At 37.8% G+C, this 21,998-nt stretch overlaps 1 protein-coding gene across 1 annotated transcript in view; it reads right to left on the reverse strand.

The window, feature by feature from the left end:
• Nucleotides 1-271: 271 nt before the first annotated feature.
• LOC108709416 (amine oxidase [flavin-containing]-like) overlaps nt 272-21,998 on the reverse strand; it is a 49,021-nt gene continuing 27,294 nt past the window's right edge. The window contains 7 exon segments of the mRNA XM_041583745.1: nt 272-1,731; nt 6,160-6,222; nt 6,833-6,944; nt 7,100-7,197; nt 17,051-17,108; nt 21,279-21,332; nt 21,832-21,928. Of these exon segments, the coding sequence (XP_041439679.1) occupies nt 1,576-1,731; nt 6,160-6,222; nt 6,833-6,944; nt 7,100-7,197; nt 17,051-17,108; nt 21,279-21,332; nt 21,832-21,928 (638 nt within the window). The 3' untranslated portion in view covers nt 272-1,575.

The following is a 21,998-nucleotide window of genomic DNA, read 5'->3' on the forward strand; positions in this document are numbered from 1 at the left end:
TGACCTATAGGTAACTTTATGTACATTCATATTTTAAAAAGTAGTATCATAGCATCAGTATCAATTTTTTTCCACCTTTTTACTAGTGCAGATACTCATCTAAGTTTAAGTACACTGAAAGGCTGCTTAACTGGTTTCCTGAGGGCATAAAATAACGTAACAACATGTACATTCATTTGACCCAAAAGAGGTACATTTTGACACATCAGTATAGAAGAAATAGCTCTGACAAAGACACTAATGATGTGATGTGAGGAAACTTGCACAGTTGTAGAGGACCAAGTCATTCATTTTATCAAAACTGATGCTTTTTGACAGAAACAGAATCTAGACAAAAAGCCCTCCTTTCTCTAATTCTGTTTTGTTCTACACTGAATGCGGGACAGAAATATTACCTGACATCGCTGATAAATATCTGACTGAAATAATCCCATCTGGAGATAAAAAGAAAGGTTTGCATTATGTAAAATGTTTTATTTTTCTTTTATACTTTAATAAAGAGATGCTTTAAGGGGTTCGAAAGTGCCATTGACTAGAAATATATTTCCGTTCTTCTGTGTGCTTTTTCAAATTCTAGGCCAAGTATTTCCTAGGGACATAGCTAGAATGACTACATCTTGACAGAGGCTGATAAATGGGCAATGGTCACCAATCACACGGGAAATTAATCAGCCCAGCAGTGGCTGCGGGGAAGATGTCTAAATCTCCCCTGCAGATTGGTTTAATATAAAAAAAACACACAGGATACCATTGTAGATCCTTGTCCCCTCTCATCATTACTACAATCTACCCCTGTGATTATAGAATAACTGCTGATGTAATAGCCTGGTGTGATTTCATGTTGTCCAGTAGCAAGTGCTTTTAGATTAACTGCATAATGCTTGGTTGGGCTAATAAAGTAATGTTGCAAATGTGTGCCAGTTCCAAACAAATTAACAATAAAAAGCACTAAATGTTTGCCCAGAAACAGTAACCCATAGCAACCAATAAGATATATGTTTTTAAAAATGTGAATATACCTGCTGATTGGTTGCTATAGGTTACTGCACCTGGGCTAATTTTAGTGCCTTATTTTACCTAACCCCATTATAAACCTTTACCCAAATATTCATTACATTTTAAGTTCTCATTAGCATTCATTATTTATTATTATTAAATTAAACTCTGCACTAACAACTTCATTGGTAGAACTGGCAATCTAAAAGAAGTCAAAACAATTTGAGCAATGATGGGAGTGAGCAATATTAGGAGGTAAAAAGGAGTGTTACAGTATATGGTCCTGCTGGTCTATCCTATCCTACAGTGCTTCATAAAAAGACTGAGACAAGAATGGCTCTTTAACTGGCTTTTACCTGCTTTATTACAAATAGGTTACCAAAGTATGCCTAATCAGGCTCAGTGTAACCTACCAACAAAGTTCTGGGAGTCATGGCAGTTGTATACTGCACAACCCTTAATAAAGAGCCACAACACGATTAAGTCAATACAAATTACATGAGTCAGACATGAACAACATGAGTATGTAGTTGGTAGGGTACAAATATCCAGCATTAAACAAGTTATGCAGCCTGTAGATCACACTCGGACAACAAAACCCTTCTTGTATGCAAAGAACCCAAGAGCTGTAGCTGAAGCTAAAAATGTGGAATAGCAGAGGAATCGTGCAAATCCTTGGGCAGAAGGCAGGTTTCTTTCCAAAAATGTAGTAGGAAAAGGCAGTGCCGGTACATCCTGAAATGAAAATATCAATAATATAGCTAATAATTCGACAATATAACACAAAAAGCTCAACATAACCAATTCACTAAAATTCTATAAAGTACAATTTCTGTTATTATAGTTTTTAATATTAAAGGGCAAGTCAACCCCAAATAAAATTTTGCCAAATAAAAAATTTTAAGCAACTTTCCAATATACATTTATAAAAAAAATTCCAGTGCTTTTAAAGTTATTTGTAAAAACCAATTGCTATTAAAAACAGCATTTGCTTAACTCCTGAGGGCAAATTCACTACCACTACACTAATTCACTAGAATGCAAAGTTGTGTCTCTGCAGCTGAACACTAATGAAGTTTCGATTAAGTTTCGTCTTAATTCGTCATCGCGAGCATTTCATAGCAAACTTTTTCTAACATTCATTTATGCCTAGCGATTAGTGAAACTTTGTTAGTACATTTATGCTTAGGTCAATTTGAATAGGGCAGGTTCATATAGATCTTATACAGTATATGACTTTATTAGAGATTTTCATGCAAATGCTTGAAGTGGTCACTTATTATTAAAAATATTCAAGGAAGCAAAATAAAGCCAAAAGATATTCTCTATTGTCCTAGACATGAGCCCACCCGAAAACAAATGTGGCATACCCCTCAAATGTAAAACATTTTTTAATAGTTACAACTTTTAAAGACAATCCCACTGTAAAATATGAAAAAAAACACCAGTGTTTATTTTTAAATAATTTTTATGATTTTTCCGTATACAGAATATGATGTCCCTGGCATAAGATTGACGAGAAAGTAGCTTCATATTATCAGTTCAGTCTAAGCTGGCGAAGAACACTCTGGTGAAAGAGGTAACGTAATGTAAAATTCGCACTTTAGTGAATTTGCGGAGTAACGATCATTAGCCTGAGGAAAAATTGGCCTGGTGAAAGGGCGTGAAAATGTGTTAGCAATGTACTCTTACACTAGCGAATTGTCCTCTATGCCTGTAAACTGGCGATATCCCTGTGATTGGATTTCTGGCGAATTGTGGCTAGCAACTGCCATTTTGCCCTTTAGAAAATATGACCCCTGGTTGTTACTTTTAAACAATGTTACAAAAGTCTTCATTCCCCAGCACAGAGAGGTCTGTTAATCAGCTGCCTTGTCTTACATTGTTTCCATAGTCTCAGCCACCAGGGCAAATAGAAATGGATATACAAACACTGCTTTCAATAGCAATACATATACAAATAACTTTAGAAAATGTGTAATGAAAGTATACTGTAAACATGTTTAGAATTATATTTTCTTCTATTAGGCATAAAATTATTTTTTTGAGTTGACATTCCCTTTAATATATTAATTATTGAAATCTTTGTATTAGTGTTAAAATGTCTACTACTAACCGTAATCCTATAGGATCACTGTTAGTGGTGGACATGGGAACAGCTGTAGTTTACCCTGCAGACACAATGGTTACATGTCAAATGCAACCCATGCTGCTTTCTATTAACATAAATGGGGGGCAAACAGATGGTAGCTATCAGCATTTTGAGAACTGGTACAAGTATTACTGAACAAAACTCTTCTAGAAATGACTTTAGCATGCCATTCATTAGATCAGTTGTATGTGTGGGTGCAACACACAATGGGAACCAAGTTAGTAACAGGCAGGTGCCTTGAGACAGTAAGAAAAATATGTAAAGGATAGAGAAGTTGGCATAGTGGGTAGGGGGAAGATACATGGGTAGAGGGTGAGACTGATGTGTAAAACAGATAAAATGGAGCAAATAATATCAAGATAGATTGGACAAGGGAATTTTTCTCCAATGGACAGCATTCCAATTATAATAAAACTGTCTTTATTGATTGTAGGACAGCAGCACAATGCAACATTTCGAGCGGCACTCCACTCTTTGTCAAGCATGAAACACTACACAACCACCTGACCTTAAGTACCATGAGGCACAGTGCCCCCTGGGGATAGTTGACTGTTGGGGTCCCCTTAAAAGACAAGATTGGGTTTTTTGCAGATAATAAACTAGTCTAGAATGACTAGTGTCAATCAGCCAGTCAGGAGCTAATAAAGCAAAAAAGCTGTTTAAGGGATGAAAACACAATTTCGCCTCTTTACCAATAGGTGTTTCTATAGTTATGTATATATATGTAGGTACAGGTATATAGTTTGTATACTGGCAGTGTTGTTTGGTTGGGTTGAATTATGATGATATTGGTTTCCAATGGGGGGAAAAGGAGTTTAGGGCAGAGGTTGCAAAGAGCTATTCCCCTAAGAGGGTTCCAGAGCTTTGACTTGGTGGCCTAGGTTGAAAGCCGTTTGAAGTAAGTAAGTAAGATCTGGAGCGAGCACCTTTTTGTTTTCTAAAACAATAAAGTGAGATTTGGGATAAACACATTCTTCCCTAAATATTTTTGGAACTACTGTACTGCTGATTGGTTGAAACAGTAAAGTTTTCATATATCTGTAAACTTGTTGTGAGCCAAGGGGAGCCCTAGCCAAAATGCTAAGCCTTAAAACTGGGTTTGTAGGGTTTCGGGTTGTGGTAAACAGTTCTATGATAAATATGCACCATCTGCCATAAAAACCATCAGCTAAAAACATAGATTTAAATGAAAGGGACCCTATTAATTTGCAATCAATTTGACTTGTCCAGTAGAAAACAATAAAACTTATTTTAGCCTGCTGCAAGTTGAGTGCAAAGTCAGAGAAACATATGTCTACAGTATAAATGAATTCAACTGCACTGGGCTAACTGACAGCAATGAGACATTTTAGCCTGACAAATGTTTTCCCCAGTCACATAAATATTAGAAATAGCTGATTTCCCCCCTTTTCCTCGAGTTTCTATGAATATATTACTAACTCTGCTTGCAGTTTTAACGTTGGCTGCCACAAGTTCCCTTATTACCTCCCATGTGCCTCATTTTTTAATCTTTTACAAGAAGCCAGTATGGAACTTAGCAGTATAGGGGATATGATGCCCTTGAGATGTGGCCAGTGGAATGGAGCCATACATGGATGCCACTATCCATTGCAGAAACAACTCCCTAGGTTTTGTTAAAGCCTATAATGAAAGATATAAATCCAAAATGTACTCTTCTGTAGCAAGCTGAAATTGCAGGAATATTCTATTATAACGAGCCTTTAAATGAATATGTTCATTGTAAACCTTGGGTATTAGTGTAATAACAATTCAAAGTTCAGGCCCTTTTCGTTATGCATAATTTTATGTTTTAGCTAACTTGGTACATTTAGTGGTTTCATAAATTTAAGTAAAAAAATGTTTAAATGGTATTTTATGAACCCATTTAGGACTGAGCCCTGTTACTATTGTAATAATTTGACTCTTAGGCCTGTTTGTATCTATCAAGCAGTAGCACAGCCAGTTGTTAGGATGAAAATGTTATTTTTAAATGCAGCATCATGGTTCTAATGGGCTTATTCAGTAAAAGCTGTTTGCCCTTGCAAGTTCTGTTTTTGAGAGGCTGAATACTCCTGAATGCATTAAACTGAAAAGTAATATTGCATGAAATGACCTAGATCTCAAAAGAATATTTGTTATAGCCCTTTCTGGGCTAAACTGAATAACATTTACTATTTCTTCAAATAAAAATTGTTCACAGAATGTGAAATATTTGTTCTAGGCTTTTAGCACAAAGCAGGGTTGATTTATTAAAACCCCACAAGTGTTAGGGTAATAATTGTTGAAAAATCATACTCTTTAATAATCAGATACAGACCACTTCAATGGCATAGCTACATTTTAGGCACAGCAAGGCCCTGTACTTAAGTAAATATAGGCCTCTGCTGTTTCTTGTACCCATTGGGGTGCAAGCTAGAATACACACATACCACCCACAGCCTACCACTAATGAATGCCGTTCAGAAGAAATATTTAATGCTCCATTCTAAAAACGCTTCTGTACCTATCAGAATGAGGTCCGAGAAGTTATCTGTCTTTTTAATTCTTTTTTTTAATAATTTGCCAGAATCTATACATAAGAAAAGCAGTATAACCACAATATGAGTATAACCACAATATGAGTATAAACACTTGTGGGCAAACATCACCTTAAACCACTCGTCTTTGAATATGAAAATACTTGCATAAGTCAAAACTGCTTTTCTCAGGTATGGGGGCGTTTCGGGGCTACTGAGGTGGCCAAGACAATTCTGCCCTCCCCTGGACTACCTCATGCTTAAATTTTTCCATTGGAGCAGGTCAAGGGGAATTTTGGCTCTTAAAGTTACCAGGAGTGGCTTTTTGCTGCCCCTAGTGACTCGTGGGCTACTGCCGCCTGAGGGGAATTTCTCACCCCCTGGCAGCGCCTGCTCAAATAACAAATTGCCAAAAATGCCCTTATGCCATTACCCATACAATAAACATATTAATTCTGGTGCAGTATCTGTTAACAGAGACAAATAATAACATACCTCAGATTCTGGCTCAGGCATCCATATCTCTTCCTTTGAAATGCGGCCCATTATGCATAATACCTACATGAGCAAATAATACAAGTGATTAATTTGTTACAAACCACATGTTAAAAGGGAACGGTAACCTGATGCAAAAGTGATAATAGGATTTGCAGGCAGGTAACTGAAGTTTGGCTTACAGAAGAATGACTTTACATATTTAGATTATAACTTTTCAAAGCAACAGATCAATGTCACCATATATTTATAAACATATATTTATATATTCGGGGAAATTCTGACAGCTCCATCTGGGATAATGACTGATCCTCTTTGGCGATGCAAAAAAATATGCATAGTTGGTGTGACTTGAGGACAAGTTTCAGAACTTCTTTTGATAAAAGCTTCTGTAATTCCACCCAAAACATCTGGTTTATGCAGTAACAAAATGTCAGAAAGTGTTTCTATTAAAAGATGAACTATAGTAGAGACATTAAAAAGCAATATAAAGCAATATGAAGGATGTGTGAAAATTTCTACATAACAGTGGGCCTCATTCACAAAGTGAATGCAATTTTTTATTATTGTTAATACCCAAAGTATTATTAGCCTTTATTGCTCAGCATGCAGTGATACAATTATTAATATGTAGGTTGCTTGCAGAATGAAATATTATACAAAGATACTGTACCTCTCTAGCAGCTCTTTCCCCAGCTTGAACAGCACCTTCCATATATCCACTCCACTGTGTAGCTGTTTCTGTGCCAGCAAAGTAAATCCTCCCAACAGGCTGCCTAATAGCACTGAAGACGTAACAATCTTATGAACAAAAAATCACTTAAATCAAATGTAAACAATTCTCAATCAGCTCTCCAGAAAGCAGTTGTCACATTTTGTTTGTGGAAAATGGAGAGAGGCATTAAACATACGAGTACACAGATCTGGATTAATGTCTTACCTTCCATATTGAGTCATGATGCCTGGTGGGAAATAAGCCGTATAGCAGCCACCAGAATATTGCTCCTCACACCAGTTTTTCTCTTCATAGTGCACTGGCTGTTAATCAATAAAATGCCACATGTTATATATTTCATATGATAATGTATGCTAGAATTTTGTAAGTTGAGAATTTATTTTAACTAAAGAGCTAATTACACAAGGAAATTCATCAAGTGCTTTTACACATAATACTCACTTAGAAAGCATTATGAAAATCAGCTCCAGTTTTAGATCATATAATAGTTTTATTACATAATATATTTAGTTTTGTTTGACAAGGCATTGTTTGTGTAACCCATTTGCCCCAGAGCAGTGATTTTTCATGCTAGGGGAAACATTCACTATTTAACATGTATGGGGAATGGATTCTTATAAAACTGTCATACAAATAGTTCTATTGGAAACAGGGGCATGCTCGGAGAAATCTGTCCCACCAGTTGGGCAGTACCAGTTGTATTACTGTTCAACACCATTTTAAAGGGAAAAATACACACTAAATACACCCTGTTTTTACATTAGACAACTTAGTTTGACTTATGCTAAAAGGGTACATAAACCAGATCTAAGCTGTCAAAAATACATATACCTGCATATATTTTATTCCCCAAAGCTGACCCTAACTGGCCATCTGTCTGACCCACAGCCACTGCCCAGACATCCCTAAAAGAGGTTTGAAAAAAATTAGTGAAACCGTGTAAAAATTTGGGAAATAATGACATTTCCCCAATGCATTTAAGTCAAAGGACTGGCGTTTCACTTTATTGCTGGTGGGAAAGCATTTACAGGAAATTAGTTGCCTGCAGAAGAGATGATTTATCTGCTGGCATGCTATCACCCTAAGACCAGCCTTACAAAACAATAGTTCCTTTATAGTTACGCCACTGACTGGCGTCAGCCAGCACTTGCTTTGGGTCAATGAGCCAAAGACTGTGAACTGGTGGGCCCATGCTATTAGCATTGATGTATTTAATTCAGAAAAGGGAGAAGTAAGGTAAATTGGTATCCTATGTTTTATAACACATGGCACTTTATATCTGTGTAGAGGTGAGTGAATCTGTCCCGTTTTGCTTCACCGAAAAACTCATGTAATGGCGAAGAATTCGAGAAATGCATTGACGTCAATGGGCATCAAAATAATTTTGAAGTGTGACAATTTTGACGGGACTATTTTGTCCAAATGCATTGAAGTCAATCGACGTCCAAATAATGTTGATGCACAACTATTTTTATCCGTGCGACAATTTTTTTTGTTGCGGCAAATTTTTCAATGGCGTGTTTCGTGAATGTATTCGTGGGTGGCGATCTGCAGAAATTCACCGCAAAGCCATGCCTGCGAATTCATTCGCCCTTCACTATATCTGTATGTTTGTACTGATTTATTGCATTGGTTGTTCTTTTCTGTATTGTAAAAATGTACATCACTGCATATACTAGTAGCTTTATATAAGTAAAAATATACATATATACATAATTATGCAAGCAGGCTTAGGTATAACACTGCAAAATCTAAATAATATGCTGTGTAAAAAAAGTGAAGAAGGACAAGCTTCTTTCTTTTTGTTACCCAGCTCCATTTTTACTATTTGAATAACACCTGTATCCTTGGGTTTATTTGACCTTGACAAAAGAATTGTGGAAAATATTTTCTAAGGTTACAGTGTGTACACTAATTAGAACATAAATTTTTACTTACTCCGCAATGTTACTATTTCTGCTAAAAGGTCAAAGCTTTAACAGAGCAATTTTTGGAAGTTTAATAAGCTCTTATAAGAACAATGCAATCTGATTTCTGTCATTTAAGGGAACAGAGGTCTGTAGCTTTAGGAACAAATTAAAAATGTAATGTAAGTTCTGCTTAATTTATTCTGAAAGTGTAATATCTTCAGTGTTTGTTTTTTTTTGTTTTTTTTTTTGCTTTGGTCGTTTTAAGAAAAATGACTGAATGGTACTCAGGAGAATTGCATTTCTTTCCTAGCAAAGTCAGTATCCTGCTCTCTCCTGCTGAGAGAAAGCAGTGCAGTGCTATAATAATTTGGGAGATATAACTTATTATGTGATGCTGCATCACTGACTGTCATGATACAGGCCTGTAATAGTTAATAAAACAGGCCAAGGTATCATGAGAAATATTTCTACCAGCATCTAAATCAGACATATAACAGGCCTCTGTTCACTATGGTCAGAGGGGTCAGAGCTGTAATGCCCTCCTCCATGCCCTGGCTGATAAGAGCCATTCCATGGGGAGGGGGAAGCCCAAGGAGTGAGAACGTAAAGTTCCCAGGAAGACCCTCAAAGGTGAAGTGAAGGTCACATATAAGGTATACTCAAATATATTTATCCTTACAGAACCCATACCTGTTGTACGAACAGTATAAAAAACTGATGATGGGTTCAAGGCAATTTCATCTTTCCAACGAGTCCAAACATGACTAGGTTTGGTACTCTGTGTATTAGATATGGATATCTGTGCAGGGGCAGGTCACACAGTATTGATGTTTAGTATCTATGGAATCCCTGAGAGAATTAATAACCAATGAATATAATATCATCTCTCTCCTATGTTCCAATAAGGAGTTATGGTCATTATATTCTTGGTCCAGTTCCTACTCACAGGAGGTCATAAAAACTCAATCTGTGTCCTGCTAGGCCACGCCCCCTTACATTCCAGAGAGAGGGGGGAGTGTGCAGTTACCTGATGCCCTGAAATCACTAATAAATAGTCAGCTCTTCTGACTAAACTTTGGATTTACTTTGGAGGACCAATTGCGATTGGAAGTTATCCCGTTTGTTTCCCCTTGCCTCCAGGACCAGGAATTCTATATCTTTGGAGTTAAGTATAGGTTTTCCATGTTTTCCCTTTTATTTTACAACTGTTTGTACTTGTATTATTGAATGTATGTCTCTTTTGTAACATCTTTTTTGTATTTTGCACTGTTATACCTTTTATAATATTAAAGAGAATTTAATAAGATTGTCTTTGATGCTCTAAACGAACCTAGCCTGAAAGAGTGTAACTGTGAGCCTTAACCCTCTGCATACTGAAGTACTTGTTGAATCAGTAGGTGTATTGTGAATTATTACCTGTAAGAGAGAACAGGGGAATAGTCACACTAGGTTTCTATCGCCTGTGAATGATAGATGGTGGCAGCGAATACGTTTTGTGGGTGTTGGTTGGTGTTTGGGGTGCTTTTGTGTTAGTCTAACCTGTGTGCAAGGTGGGTGAGAGACTGAGTGAGTGACCCCTGATAGCCACACCTAAAGTCACGTGCGGTTGGAAAATCTGTCACGAACACGGTACTTCCAACCGCACTGACACATAGACCTTTACTGTAAATCATATAGGCAGCGTTAGCAAAATGCACTGAAACAGCAAAACTTAACTAAAACTTAACTAAAACAACAAACGTCACACTGTACTTTAGGAATTGGCTACATAAAACATGTTCATAACATTATTTTCATTATCTTTACCTACATGTGCAGACAGACAAACAGAGTGCCAGCATAGGCGTCCACAGAGGGGGGCAAGAGGGGGCAGTGCACAAGTTTCCACCTGTTCGTGCATTGGCCCCAGCTTACTGTGGTTTCTGTCGCGATCCCTCGAAGATTTTTCTTCTGTGCAGCAGAGTTTTCTTTTAGCTCCTTCCCTAGCTGCTCGCTCCCCCCTCCCTTGTCACGGTGCTGCCGGATCGTATTACTTCAGCTGTGACAGATAGAGAGAGCAGCCAGGGAGCATCTGATTGGCCAGTAGCACAGATTGCAGCGCGGGAGAAAACGAAGGAAGGAAAGCCCTATCTATTGCAGTCTGCAGCCTTGTACTTGTGAGTTCTGGGGGTATTTATACAATTACTTGCCCCTGTGCCATCTGTTTGTGTGTTCTGCTGGTATTTATGCATGTACTTGCCCCTGTGCCATCTGTTTGTGAGTTCTGGGGGTATTTATGCATGTACTTGCCCCTGTGCCATCTGTTTGTGTGTTCTGCTGGTATTTATGCATGTACTTGCCCCTGTGCCATCTGTTTGTGAGTTCTGGGGGTATTTATGCATGTACTTGCCCCTGTGCCATCTGTTTGTGTGTTCTGCTGGTATTTATGCATGTACTTGCCCCTGTGCCATCTGTTTGTGAGTTCTGGGGGTATTTATACATGTACTTGCCCCTGTGCCATCTGTTTGTGAGTTCTGGGGGTATTTATGCATGTATTTGCCCCTGTGCCATCTGTTTGTGAGTTCTGGGGGTATTTATACATGTACTTGCCCTGTGCCATCTGTTTGTGAGTTCTGGGGGTATTTATACATGTACTTGCCCCTGTGCCATCTGTTTGTGAGTTCTGGGGGTATTTATACATGTACTTGCCCCTGTGCCATCTGTTTGTGAGTTCTGGGGGTATTTATGTATGTACTTGCCCCTGTGCCATCTGTTTGTGAGTTCTGGGGGTATTTATACATGTACGTGCCGCTGTGCCATCTGTTTGTGAGTTCTGGGGGTATTTATACATGTACTTGCCCCTGTGCCATCTGTTTGTGAGTTCTGGGGGTATTTATACATGTACTTGCCCCTGTGCCATCTGTTTGTGAGTTCTGGGGGTATTTATACATGTACTTGCCCCTGTGCCATCTGTTTGTGAGTTCTGGGGGTATTTATGTATGTACTTGCCCCTGTGCCATCTGTTTGTGAGTTCTGGGGGTATTTATACATGTACGTGCCCCTGTGCCATCTGTTTGTGAGTTCTGGGGGTATTTATACATGTACTTGCCCCTGTGCCATCTGTTTGTGAGTTCTGGGGGTATTTATACATGTACTTGCCCCTGTGCCATCTGTTTGTGAGTTCTGGGGGTATTTATGTATGTACTTGCCCCTGTTCAAGCAAAATAGAAGCAGTAGCACACCTGGTCTCTCAGTATCCTCACCGGTGCTTGGGGTTAAAGGAGGACGGCACCTCCAACAAATGCTCAATAAGACGAAACTCCAGCACTGTGCTGGAGTTTCGTCTTATTGTACTTGCCCCTGTGCCATCTGTTTGTGAGTTCTGGGGGTATTTATACATGTACTTGCCCCTGTGCCATCTGTTTGTGAGTTCTGGGGGTATTTATACATGTACTTGCCCCTGTGCCATCTGTTTGTGAGTTCTGGGGGTATTTATACATGTATTTGCCCCTGTGCCATCTGTTTGTGAGTTCTGGGGGTATTTATACATGTATTTGCCCCTGTGCCATCTGTTTGTGAGTTCTGGGGGTATTTATACATGTACTTGCCACTTTGCCATCTTTGTGTGAACTAGGGTTGCCACTTGTCAGACAACCGGTATTTTGAAGGGTTGCCCGGGTCAAAACTTCCTGGATGGATTTTCAAATTAGGGAAACTGTGAAGGATTTCCTTGATTGACCCGGCGATCGGCTGATCGCCGTGGCATAGCTCCACCCCCTGATGGCAGTGACACACCCACCTATCTCACAGGCCCGCCCACAGATGCCTCCTTGCCCCACCCTGGAAAATTTTCTGCGGACACCCATGAGTGCCAGACAAGCAGAAGATACTCAGACAACTAGACATACTGTATATACTTTATATAGATATGAATGGAGGAGCTGGCATACACATCTCCAATCAGCAGGGGGCTGTGCTAAAGATCACTGTTGCCAATATTGGCAAGGTTTTTAGTCCCTGTATACCACAGATACAAATCTGCACATCTGCTGGTCTAGAGAAATTAGAATCATGAAATCAAACATCAGGGAAGCAGGGTTTTTCTTCTATTTGTGCATAACCATGAACAACATGATGATCATTTGAGTAGCTTTAATCTCTGAAATAGGAAAGGCATTTATTCCTACTGGATGTTTTGGCTGTAATAATCTACTTTAAAAAAAAAAAGCATTACATAGTAAATTATTTTGAAAAAAGACACATGAACATCAAGTGAAACCTCTTAACTCTTTTTTTAACCTGCCTAAATGCTAGTTGATCAGGAGGAAATCAAAAATCCCATATGAAGCCTCTCAAAATTCCTTCCTGACTCCAAAATGGCAGTCAGACTAATCCCTGGATCAACTTCTACTATAAGCAGGGCCGCCATCAGGGGGGGACAGGGGGGACAAGCGTACCGGGCCCGGGCATGAAGGGGGGCCCGGCAGCGCTGCATTTTTTTGAAGATCCGGGCCCCCCTTACGAGCGCCCGAGCCGTACGTCTTGCCTCTTCAGTGCCGAATGCGGAAGTGCCGAAAAGCCGAAGCCGATGCGACGAAAAGACCCGAAGTCACGGAAAAAGCCGAAGTCCCGAAGTCACGAAGCGCCGAAAAGACCCGAAGTCACGAAAACAGCTGAAGCCGAAGTCCTGAAGCAGCGCAAAGACCCGAAGTCACGAAAACAGCCGAAGCCGAAGTCCTGAAGCGGTGAAAAGACCCGAAGTCACGAAAGGAGGCGAAGTTGAAGTACTGAAGCCATGAGTTCAATTCTACTGAACACCAGTTTGTGTTTTTTTTTTTTTAATCCCCTGGCCACCAATGTATTATTTTAATATTCTATAGGCCCCTGCCACCAATCTTTTTTTTAAAACTTTTGTTTTTGGGGCCCCAATTTTTTTTTTAACTCGTAAGGGGCCCCTTGCCACCATTGTTTTTTTTGGGTTTTTTTTTAAAAAAAAAAATTAATTTTCTTTTTGGTGGCCCCAAATTTTTTTAACTTGTAAGGGGGCCCCTGCCACCAGTTTTTTTTCAAAAAAAAATTATTTTTTTTTTAAATTTTTTTTGGGGCCCCAATTTGTTTTTAACTTGTAAGGGGGCCCCTGCCACCATTTTTTTTTTTTTCAAAAAAATTTTTTTTTCTCCAAATTTTTTTTTTGGGGCCGCAATTTGTTTTTAACTTATAAGGGGGCCCCTGCCGCCAATGTTTTTTTTTTTTTTTCAAAAAAAAATTAATTTTTTTTCAAATTTTTTTTTGGGGCCCCAATTTGTTTTTAACTTAGAAGGGGGCCCCTGCCACCAATGTTTGTTTATTTTTTAGTTTTTTTTACATTTTTTTTTGTTGGGGCCCCAAGTTTTTTTTAACAGGGGGCCCCTGCCACCAATGTTTTTAAAAAAAAAAAAATTGTAATTTTTTTTTTTTTGGGGCCCCAATTTTTTTTATAAGGGGGCCCTGACCATCAATAGCTTTTTACAACTTGTGTGGGGGGGGGGTTACTTTTTTAGCGCTGATGTCTGTGTGGTCTTTTAACTGCGATGTGGGCGGGATATGGGGCGGAGCTTGGTCGTCAGTGTGGGCGGGGCCCAGGGGGCCCCAAAAATTTTGTTGTACGGGGCCCCGTGATTTCTAATGGCGGCCCTGCCTATAAGCTATCTTCAATAACCCTGTATTCCCTCACTTGCTAAAAAGCCATCCAACCCCTTCTTAAAGCTATCTAATGTATCAGCATGTACAACTGATTTAGAGAGAGAATTCCACATCTGCACAGCTCTCATTGGAAAAAATCCCTTCTGAATATTTAGGCGAAACCTCTTTTCTTCTAATCGGAATGGGTGACCTTGCATCAGCTTGAAAGACCAACTGGTAAATAAAGCATTAGAGTGATTATTATTTGACCCCCTTATATATTTATAGATAGTTATTTCACTCCTTAATCGCCTCTTCTCCAGCGTGAACAACCCCAACTTGGCCAGTCTTTCCTCATAGCTAATATTTTCCATTTTACCAGCTTAGTTGCCCTTCTCTGTACCCTCTCATACAATAATGTCCTGTTTGAGCACCAAAACTCAGACCAAAACTGTATGGCATATTCTAGATGGAGCCTTACCAGTGCTCTATACAGTAGAAGAATGACCCCCTCCTGCCATGAATCAATGTCCCTTTTAATACAGCTCAATACCTTATTTGCCCTTGATGCTTCTGACTGGCATTGCTTGCTACAGCCAAGTTTATTATCTACAAGGACTCCAAGGTCTTTTCCCATAATGAATTTGTATAGTGCAGTCCCATTAATGGGATATGGATATTTTTACATCCCACAAAGGTGCATGACTTTACATCTTTTAACACTGAATCTCATTTGCCACTTAGCTGCCCCGATAGGCAGTTTGTCAAGATCGTTTTGCAAGGATGCCACATACTGGATGGAATTATTTGGGCTGGATAGTTTTGTGTCATCTGCAAACACTAATACATTACTTATAATACCCTCCCCAAAGTCATTATTGAACAAGTTAAATAAAAGTGAACTCAGTATCGAGCCCTGAGGGACCCCACTAAGAACCTTACTCCAAGTAGAGAATGTACCATTAACAATCACCCTCTGTACCCGATCCTGTAGCCAGTTTCCTATCCATGTGCAAATGACTTAATTAAGCCCAACAGACCTTAGTTTAGAAAGCAGTCATTTGTGGGACACAGTATCAAATGCTTGGCAAAATCCAAATAGATCACATCAGACAAGTTTGGACAAAATTGAACATGCATCAATACTATTTATAAAGGTGCTTTCAGCAATAAACTAATCACAATAGATGCTAGTAAACAGTGAACATACGATTAGCTTCAACCTGGATGTAATTTCTGGATTTCGCTAGTGCAGTGCCTGTAAGCCCCAATGCATTGAACATAAAACAATACATATTATTTCTCAATTCTACTTTAGGAGGCACATTTACTAAGCTCAAGTGAAGGATTCGAATGAAAAAAACTTCGAATTTCAAAGTATTTTTTTGGGTACTTCGACCATCGAATAGGCTACTACGACCTTCAACTTCAATTCGAACTAAAAATCGTTCAACTATTCGACCATTCGATAGTCTAAGTACTGTCTCTTTAAAAAAAAATTTGAATCCATACTTCGGCAGTTTAAACCTACCGAGGTACAATGTTAGCCTATGGGGACCTTCCCCATCACTTTTCTAAGCTTTTTTTGATTGAAGAAAAATCCTTCGATCGATCGCTTAAAATCATTCGAATCGTTTGATCGTAGGATTTGGGCTAAAATCCTTTGAATTCGATATTCGAATTAGAAGGATTTTACTTCGAGGGTCAAGTAAGGCTAAAATTAAGTAAGCTTTATCAGAAAGGTCTATATAAATACACCAGTTAACCCTCAAAGTAATGCTGCTCTGAGTCCTCTGTCAAAAGAAACACAGCATTTCTTTCCTTTTATTGTGTACACATGGGCTTCTGTATCAGACTTCCTGTTTTCATCTTAAACCTCCAGGGCAGGGCTTGAGCATGCTCAGTTTGCTCCTCTCCCCCTCCCTCATCCCATCCCTGCTGTAATCTGAGCTCAGAGCTGTTAGTGAGCAGGGAGAGACCCAGGCAGGAAGTGATGTCACACCAAGCTTATATGGCAGCTTCTATCCTAAACAAACAGAGACAGTATCTAGAGCTGTTTACTCAGGTATGGTAAAGCATTCTGCAGAATAAATATAGCATTCTAGCTTGCACTATTGTGGCTAATCTGTTGGCAATAAACTGTCTTGGAGCTTTCCTTCTCCTTTAAACCTCGATATTCGACCCTTAGTAAATGTGCCCCCAAAAGTGATTTTCTTTTTAACTAGTTAAATTATACAATATAGCCCATTGATATTCTCTCTTTTGTTCAAATCTTTTTAGTGGATTTTCAAATAAGAGAGTTCTACATTTTATCAGTGCAGTTATTAAAGTGTTTCATAAAACTGGATAGAAAATTCTTACATAAAGCATAACAGCTTTCTATTCAAGTATAGACGCATAATATAAAATAAAATAACCTTATCCTAAAAAAGTAAAAGTAACCACTAAAAATATCATAAAAATGTTATGTTACAGACCTGCAATGTAGAAGAATTTATAATTGTTATTGTAGTCAACACCTTAATTATTAAAAAGGTAAAAGTGCCTTCTTAGAGCTTTTAGTATATTCTATATTAAAAATATATTGCAAAACACAGTATCTTACGTGCAGTGCTTCTTCTGTACCCAGGGCTTTAGCATAGTATTCACATATACGCCTCTTTCTGCACAAAGTGATAAAAAACAGCATACATTTTAAAATATGGTTTAAGGATAGCAATCCAATGTAGATTACAGTATAGTTTATTGTTATTACTGCATTTATAATAGGAACAGCTTGATAAATGCAGTTTTTAATCAATGGCTCTTGATGTTATTTTTTTGTGGACAAATATACAAGCAATTTCCTTCATATGAAGAAAACACAAAGACGATTATATTCTTGCAATTACTGTTTTCAGCCATTTACTCTTGGATTTCAAAATCTCCAACTCACAGTTTCAGAGTGATTTTAACTGCTAACTACCATGATTTAATACATTTTGCCATACTATTTAGTTTCACTCATTCTTAACAACATACACCTGAGGGCAAATCTATGAATACCTTCTAATGAACTTGTGTGCTGAGAAAGAATTAGTTACACTGCATAAAACCCAAAACAGAAATTGGGCAACACTGCTGTATAAAAGTAAGCGTGGATAGACACAGTAGGAAAAAGAAAACAACGGTATAGTCTTTATCTAGTGCTTCACTGCAATTGTGCAAGGAAACAAAAAGGGTAAATAGAGGGGGTTAATTATTGTATTTAGGGCACATACTGTAAACTTTGAAAAAATATTAGGATGGCAATGATTGGTATGCAAAAATCTTATTGTACTAGTCAACTGGTATAGCAGCCTTGTGATAAACTGCAGATCCACACTGCTAAAATTGCCCCTGTTGCTTAACATGTCTTTTTTGGTAGCTACATACATTTTCTCTGCCCATTTTATGTGTGGGATGATTTGGCTACCCAGTGATATATTCATATTATTAATGCCATGCAGAAGTGCTATATATTAAAGGGGTTGTTCACCTTTTAGGGGGTTATTAACTAAATCCGAATATAATTTTTTTTTAATAAAATCAGACTTTTAGAAAATCACAAAATTTTCGGAATTTATTAAACCCCCGAGGATGATAAAGCCTGAATCAAAAAATGTGGCATCTCAGACCTGTGGAGGTTGCATATAAGTCAGTGGGAGAAGTCCTAATGATTTTTTATGTGAACTGGGTTTAATGCAATGCCCCGAAGTTTTTAGAGTTTTCGGGCAAATCACAGTTTTCCAGTGTAAAATCTGAAAAAATCTTGAAAATCAAATTTTTTTCCTTCAAAGCAAATTTTTGGGAAAATGTTATAAAAAACTTTTTTTTTACATAAGTGTAAAAAACCAGAGCGGATTTGATTGGAGTTTGTAACAGAAAATGTTGAGATAAAATCGGACTAAAATAAGTTTTGATAATTAAAAAACTATAAAAAATAAATACTGAAGACCAATTGAATAGTTGCTAGGAACTTTAAGTAGTACATTGTTTCTGAAATTTTAAAGAGATGAGGCACAACATGGCAAACAACACTTACATTCAGTACAGGATTACCACACTTGCACACCCTGGCTCTCCACGATAAAATGACCCGGTGCACTGTGAAGGAGGCCTCGGCAACCTCAATGGTACATACGAAGGAAGAATTCACTGGCACACGAAGGTTCTTTCAAGCAGGTACAAGCCCTTGCTAAGTTTATTTTGCAGAGGTGCAACGTTTCGGGGTGAACCCCTTTATCATGCTTGATAAAGGGGTTCACCCCGAAACGTTGCACCTCTGCAAAATAAACTTAGCAAGGGCTTGTACCTGCTTGAAAGAGCCTTCGTGTGCCAGTGAATTCTTCCTTCGTAAACAACACTTACATAGCACATAACAGATAAGCTGTGTAAAATAAAATAGGCTTCGTTTTTACACAGTGGTTTAATGCCATTCATGGCAGAAGTTATAGCAATGACACAGAAAATATGAACAGAAACACAGAAGCGCTGTGTGTCATTGCACTTAATGATCAGGTCAACTGCAGACCATAGACTTAACTAGAAACTACTTAAAATTATTAGGATAACAGTGACCATTTAAATGATGTGCAAGTGGACTGCCAAGTGGATATCCACATACTGGTCATAGTCCATCCCTTATAAATACAAAGTGTAGGTCTTTGCAATTCAGAATTGGCAAAGAATATATGGCAGTTTGTGCTACTGTTCTGTACTTTGAAATGAGGCTTATATGTTCCATTTAAATGTGTTCTTTCTAAATAACAGAAATCATTAAGCTGCAGAAAGAGGTATACAGTTTTATAGAGTATATCATTTATAGCCTTAACCTTAGTTGTGGACTTGCTTAGTTAGTTACTAAGCTAAGTTAGCTAACATTGTCAGTATAACAGAGAGAAGAACTAGTGTTATTTGCATGTGTAACCATTTTAAAAAGAAAAATGGAACAACAAACAAACTCATATAAGATGATTTTGATTAACATTATGCTGCCGTTAGTTATATATTATGAGACATCCAAAATAAGATGCAAATTAAATATTGATGTTGCAGTAAAAAACGATGTCATTTTAGGGAGCCTTCAATAACAAATAGATATAGGGTTTAATCTGATCAGAAATGTAAGAAGTTTGTAGTGAGGAAGCTAAACAATAAATTAGATAATTTACAATGCTATTTTGATTTAACCAAAACAGAGTTGTATCTCCATAAAGAATCCTGAAATACAGCAGTCCTCAATGCACTCAGATATGCAAACTTGTAATGATGAATAGTTAGGAACCCAGGATATGTAACTTATACAACCGCATATAAAGTACAGATATGGGATCTGTTATGTGGAAACCTGTGATCCAGAACACTACAAATTCCAGAAATATATTTTATTCAAATAATTGAAAATTTTAAATCTGTAATAATAAAATAGTACCTTGTACTTGATCCCAACTAAGATATAATTAATCCTTCTTAAAGGCAAAACAAGCCTACTGTTAATGTTTAATTGATTTCTCAATAGACTTTTAAGGTACGAAGGTCCAAATTGTGGAAAGATCCATTATTCTGGAAAACCCCAGGTCCCACGCTTTTTGGATAACAGGTCCCATACTGTTATTTATTTGTTTTAACATTAAAGCAGCAGTAGACCCCCATGGGTTCAATCAATGAATAATGCTTATGTTGAACATATTTTTGCCTATTGTTTTAATTTTAAACAAATTATGTTTTTTTGTTATTTCTTTAACAAAACAGGTGAAAGAGGGAAATTGAAGCTACTGAATGTTTGGTCCTTGTGAGAAAGGGGGTGTTTGAGTGAATTTTTCACATAGACAGGAGGACTCACCCAGGAAGACATTCTATGGCTTTGATATATTATGCAATAAGTAATTATAGTATATGTGTGCTTTTTATGCAAGTATTGCATTGCTAATTCTGTACACAATTGTATGTGTGTTATGACCCCACTAATAGAACTGTAGTCTTTAGTTCTCAACTATCCAGCATTAGAGAACAAAAGTAAAATGTAATAATGTATGAATTAGCTGTCTGCTGTTTGATAGCACACATCAAATTGTTTGTAGGTGTCACACTTGGGATACAAAGGGAAATTCACCTGCTGCTCAAGATTCTGTCACCTACTGTATACCCTATTGAAGGGAGGTTTCACCAAGTGGCCCAGGAATCTAGTGACCATTTCCTGTCTGTATTTAATAGGAGAGAACATGTTTTTCTTTCTATTTGGTCTCCTACTAGTACTAGGAGTGGATGTGCTCCTCTGAGGAGAGAACACTTGTCTCTTTCATTCGGGTGGATATGCTGGGAATCTGGAGCATGAGGCTTCAGTATCAAGTTTGGACCTTTAGTTTGAAAAACAGTGACCCTGTGAATGCGGTAATGGCAGTGGATAGCAAATTCTGTCTTAGCACATTCATATAAGTATTGATTTAGACAGCACAGCTTAGCAAGAGCAGTATTGGACTCCACTAAGGTGAGTATTTAAAGCCAACACCCACCTATTGTAAGGACCACAGACTAGAAAGAAATTCCCTGAGAGGTTTCCATCTTTCTATTACATTGAAATGTGCCAGATTAGTGAGACTATTCTTTCACAAATTCTATCTCCTTACAGGTAACTGTTTGTATCTTTTTGAATAAGATGTAGGGCATGTGTCACTTCAAGGCCTTACATGTAGCACCAAAATGGTAGCTTAAATAATATATGGGGTTAATACATGGCGTGTTTTATATGAACAGGTATCATTATTGCTGAAAACATTAGATTAATAGTGTCATTTGATCATTTATAGTCATACCTCTCTTCCTTGCTGAGATGTGCTAGTGCCGTTGCTTTTCAGGCCAGAATAAAACTATAAGATAAAAAAAATATGTATTTTGTTAAAAAATTCCAGAATTAAAAATGCATACATCTAAAATTATATTAAGAAGGAAATAGACACACAGATAATAATAGGCTTGTCTCCCACCATACATGCACTGAATATTGTATGAAATTAAGCCATACATGCACTGAATATCATACAAAACTTTTTTTCATACAATATTCACCGCATGTATGGAGGGAGACGAGCCGACTGATATCTGCAGAAGACTTGGATATTGGGCTTGTCGATCAGGTTGGCTGGAAATTTTTGATTAGGGCCTTTGAAGGCACCTGAACATTGGCCACTGTTAGTGCTGAATCATCAGATACAGATAGTATTGTTTCTACCTGTATACGTGACGATTGAGCTCTAACACGTTTGTATTGAAATCGAACCAAGGGTCGTATGAATGAACGTAATTTTTACATCCACCTTTATACTGAATTGTGTACTGAGCACTGCTGATAAAAATAATTTGTCTTACCCCATAATAGCTGGAAATGTACCATCTGGTTTGGTGTCATCTAATGTGATCTCAACTGGTGCGTTTTCACTGTCAATATACATAGCTCCGCAATAATCTTATTAGAAAGGAATAGGTCATTATGTATGATTTTATTAAATGAACAATATCTGAAATGCGTTACATTA

Source organism: Xenopus laevis, chromosome 2S (assembly GCF_017654675.1).
Source record: "Xenopus laevis strain J_2021 chromosome 2S, Xenopus_laevis_v10.1, whole genome shotgun sequence".
In the NCBI taxonomy this organism is placed as follows: Eukaryota; Metazoa; Chordata; class Amphibia; order Anura; family Pipidae; genus Xenopus; species Xenopus laevis.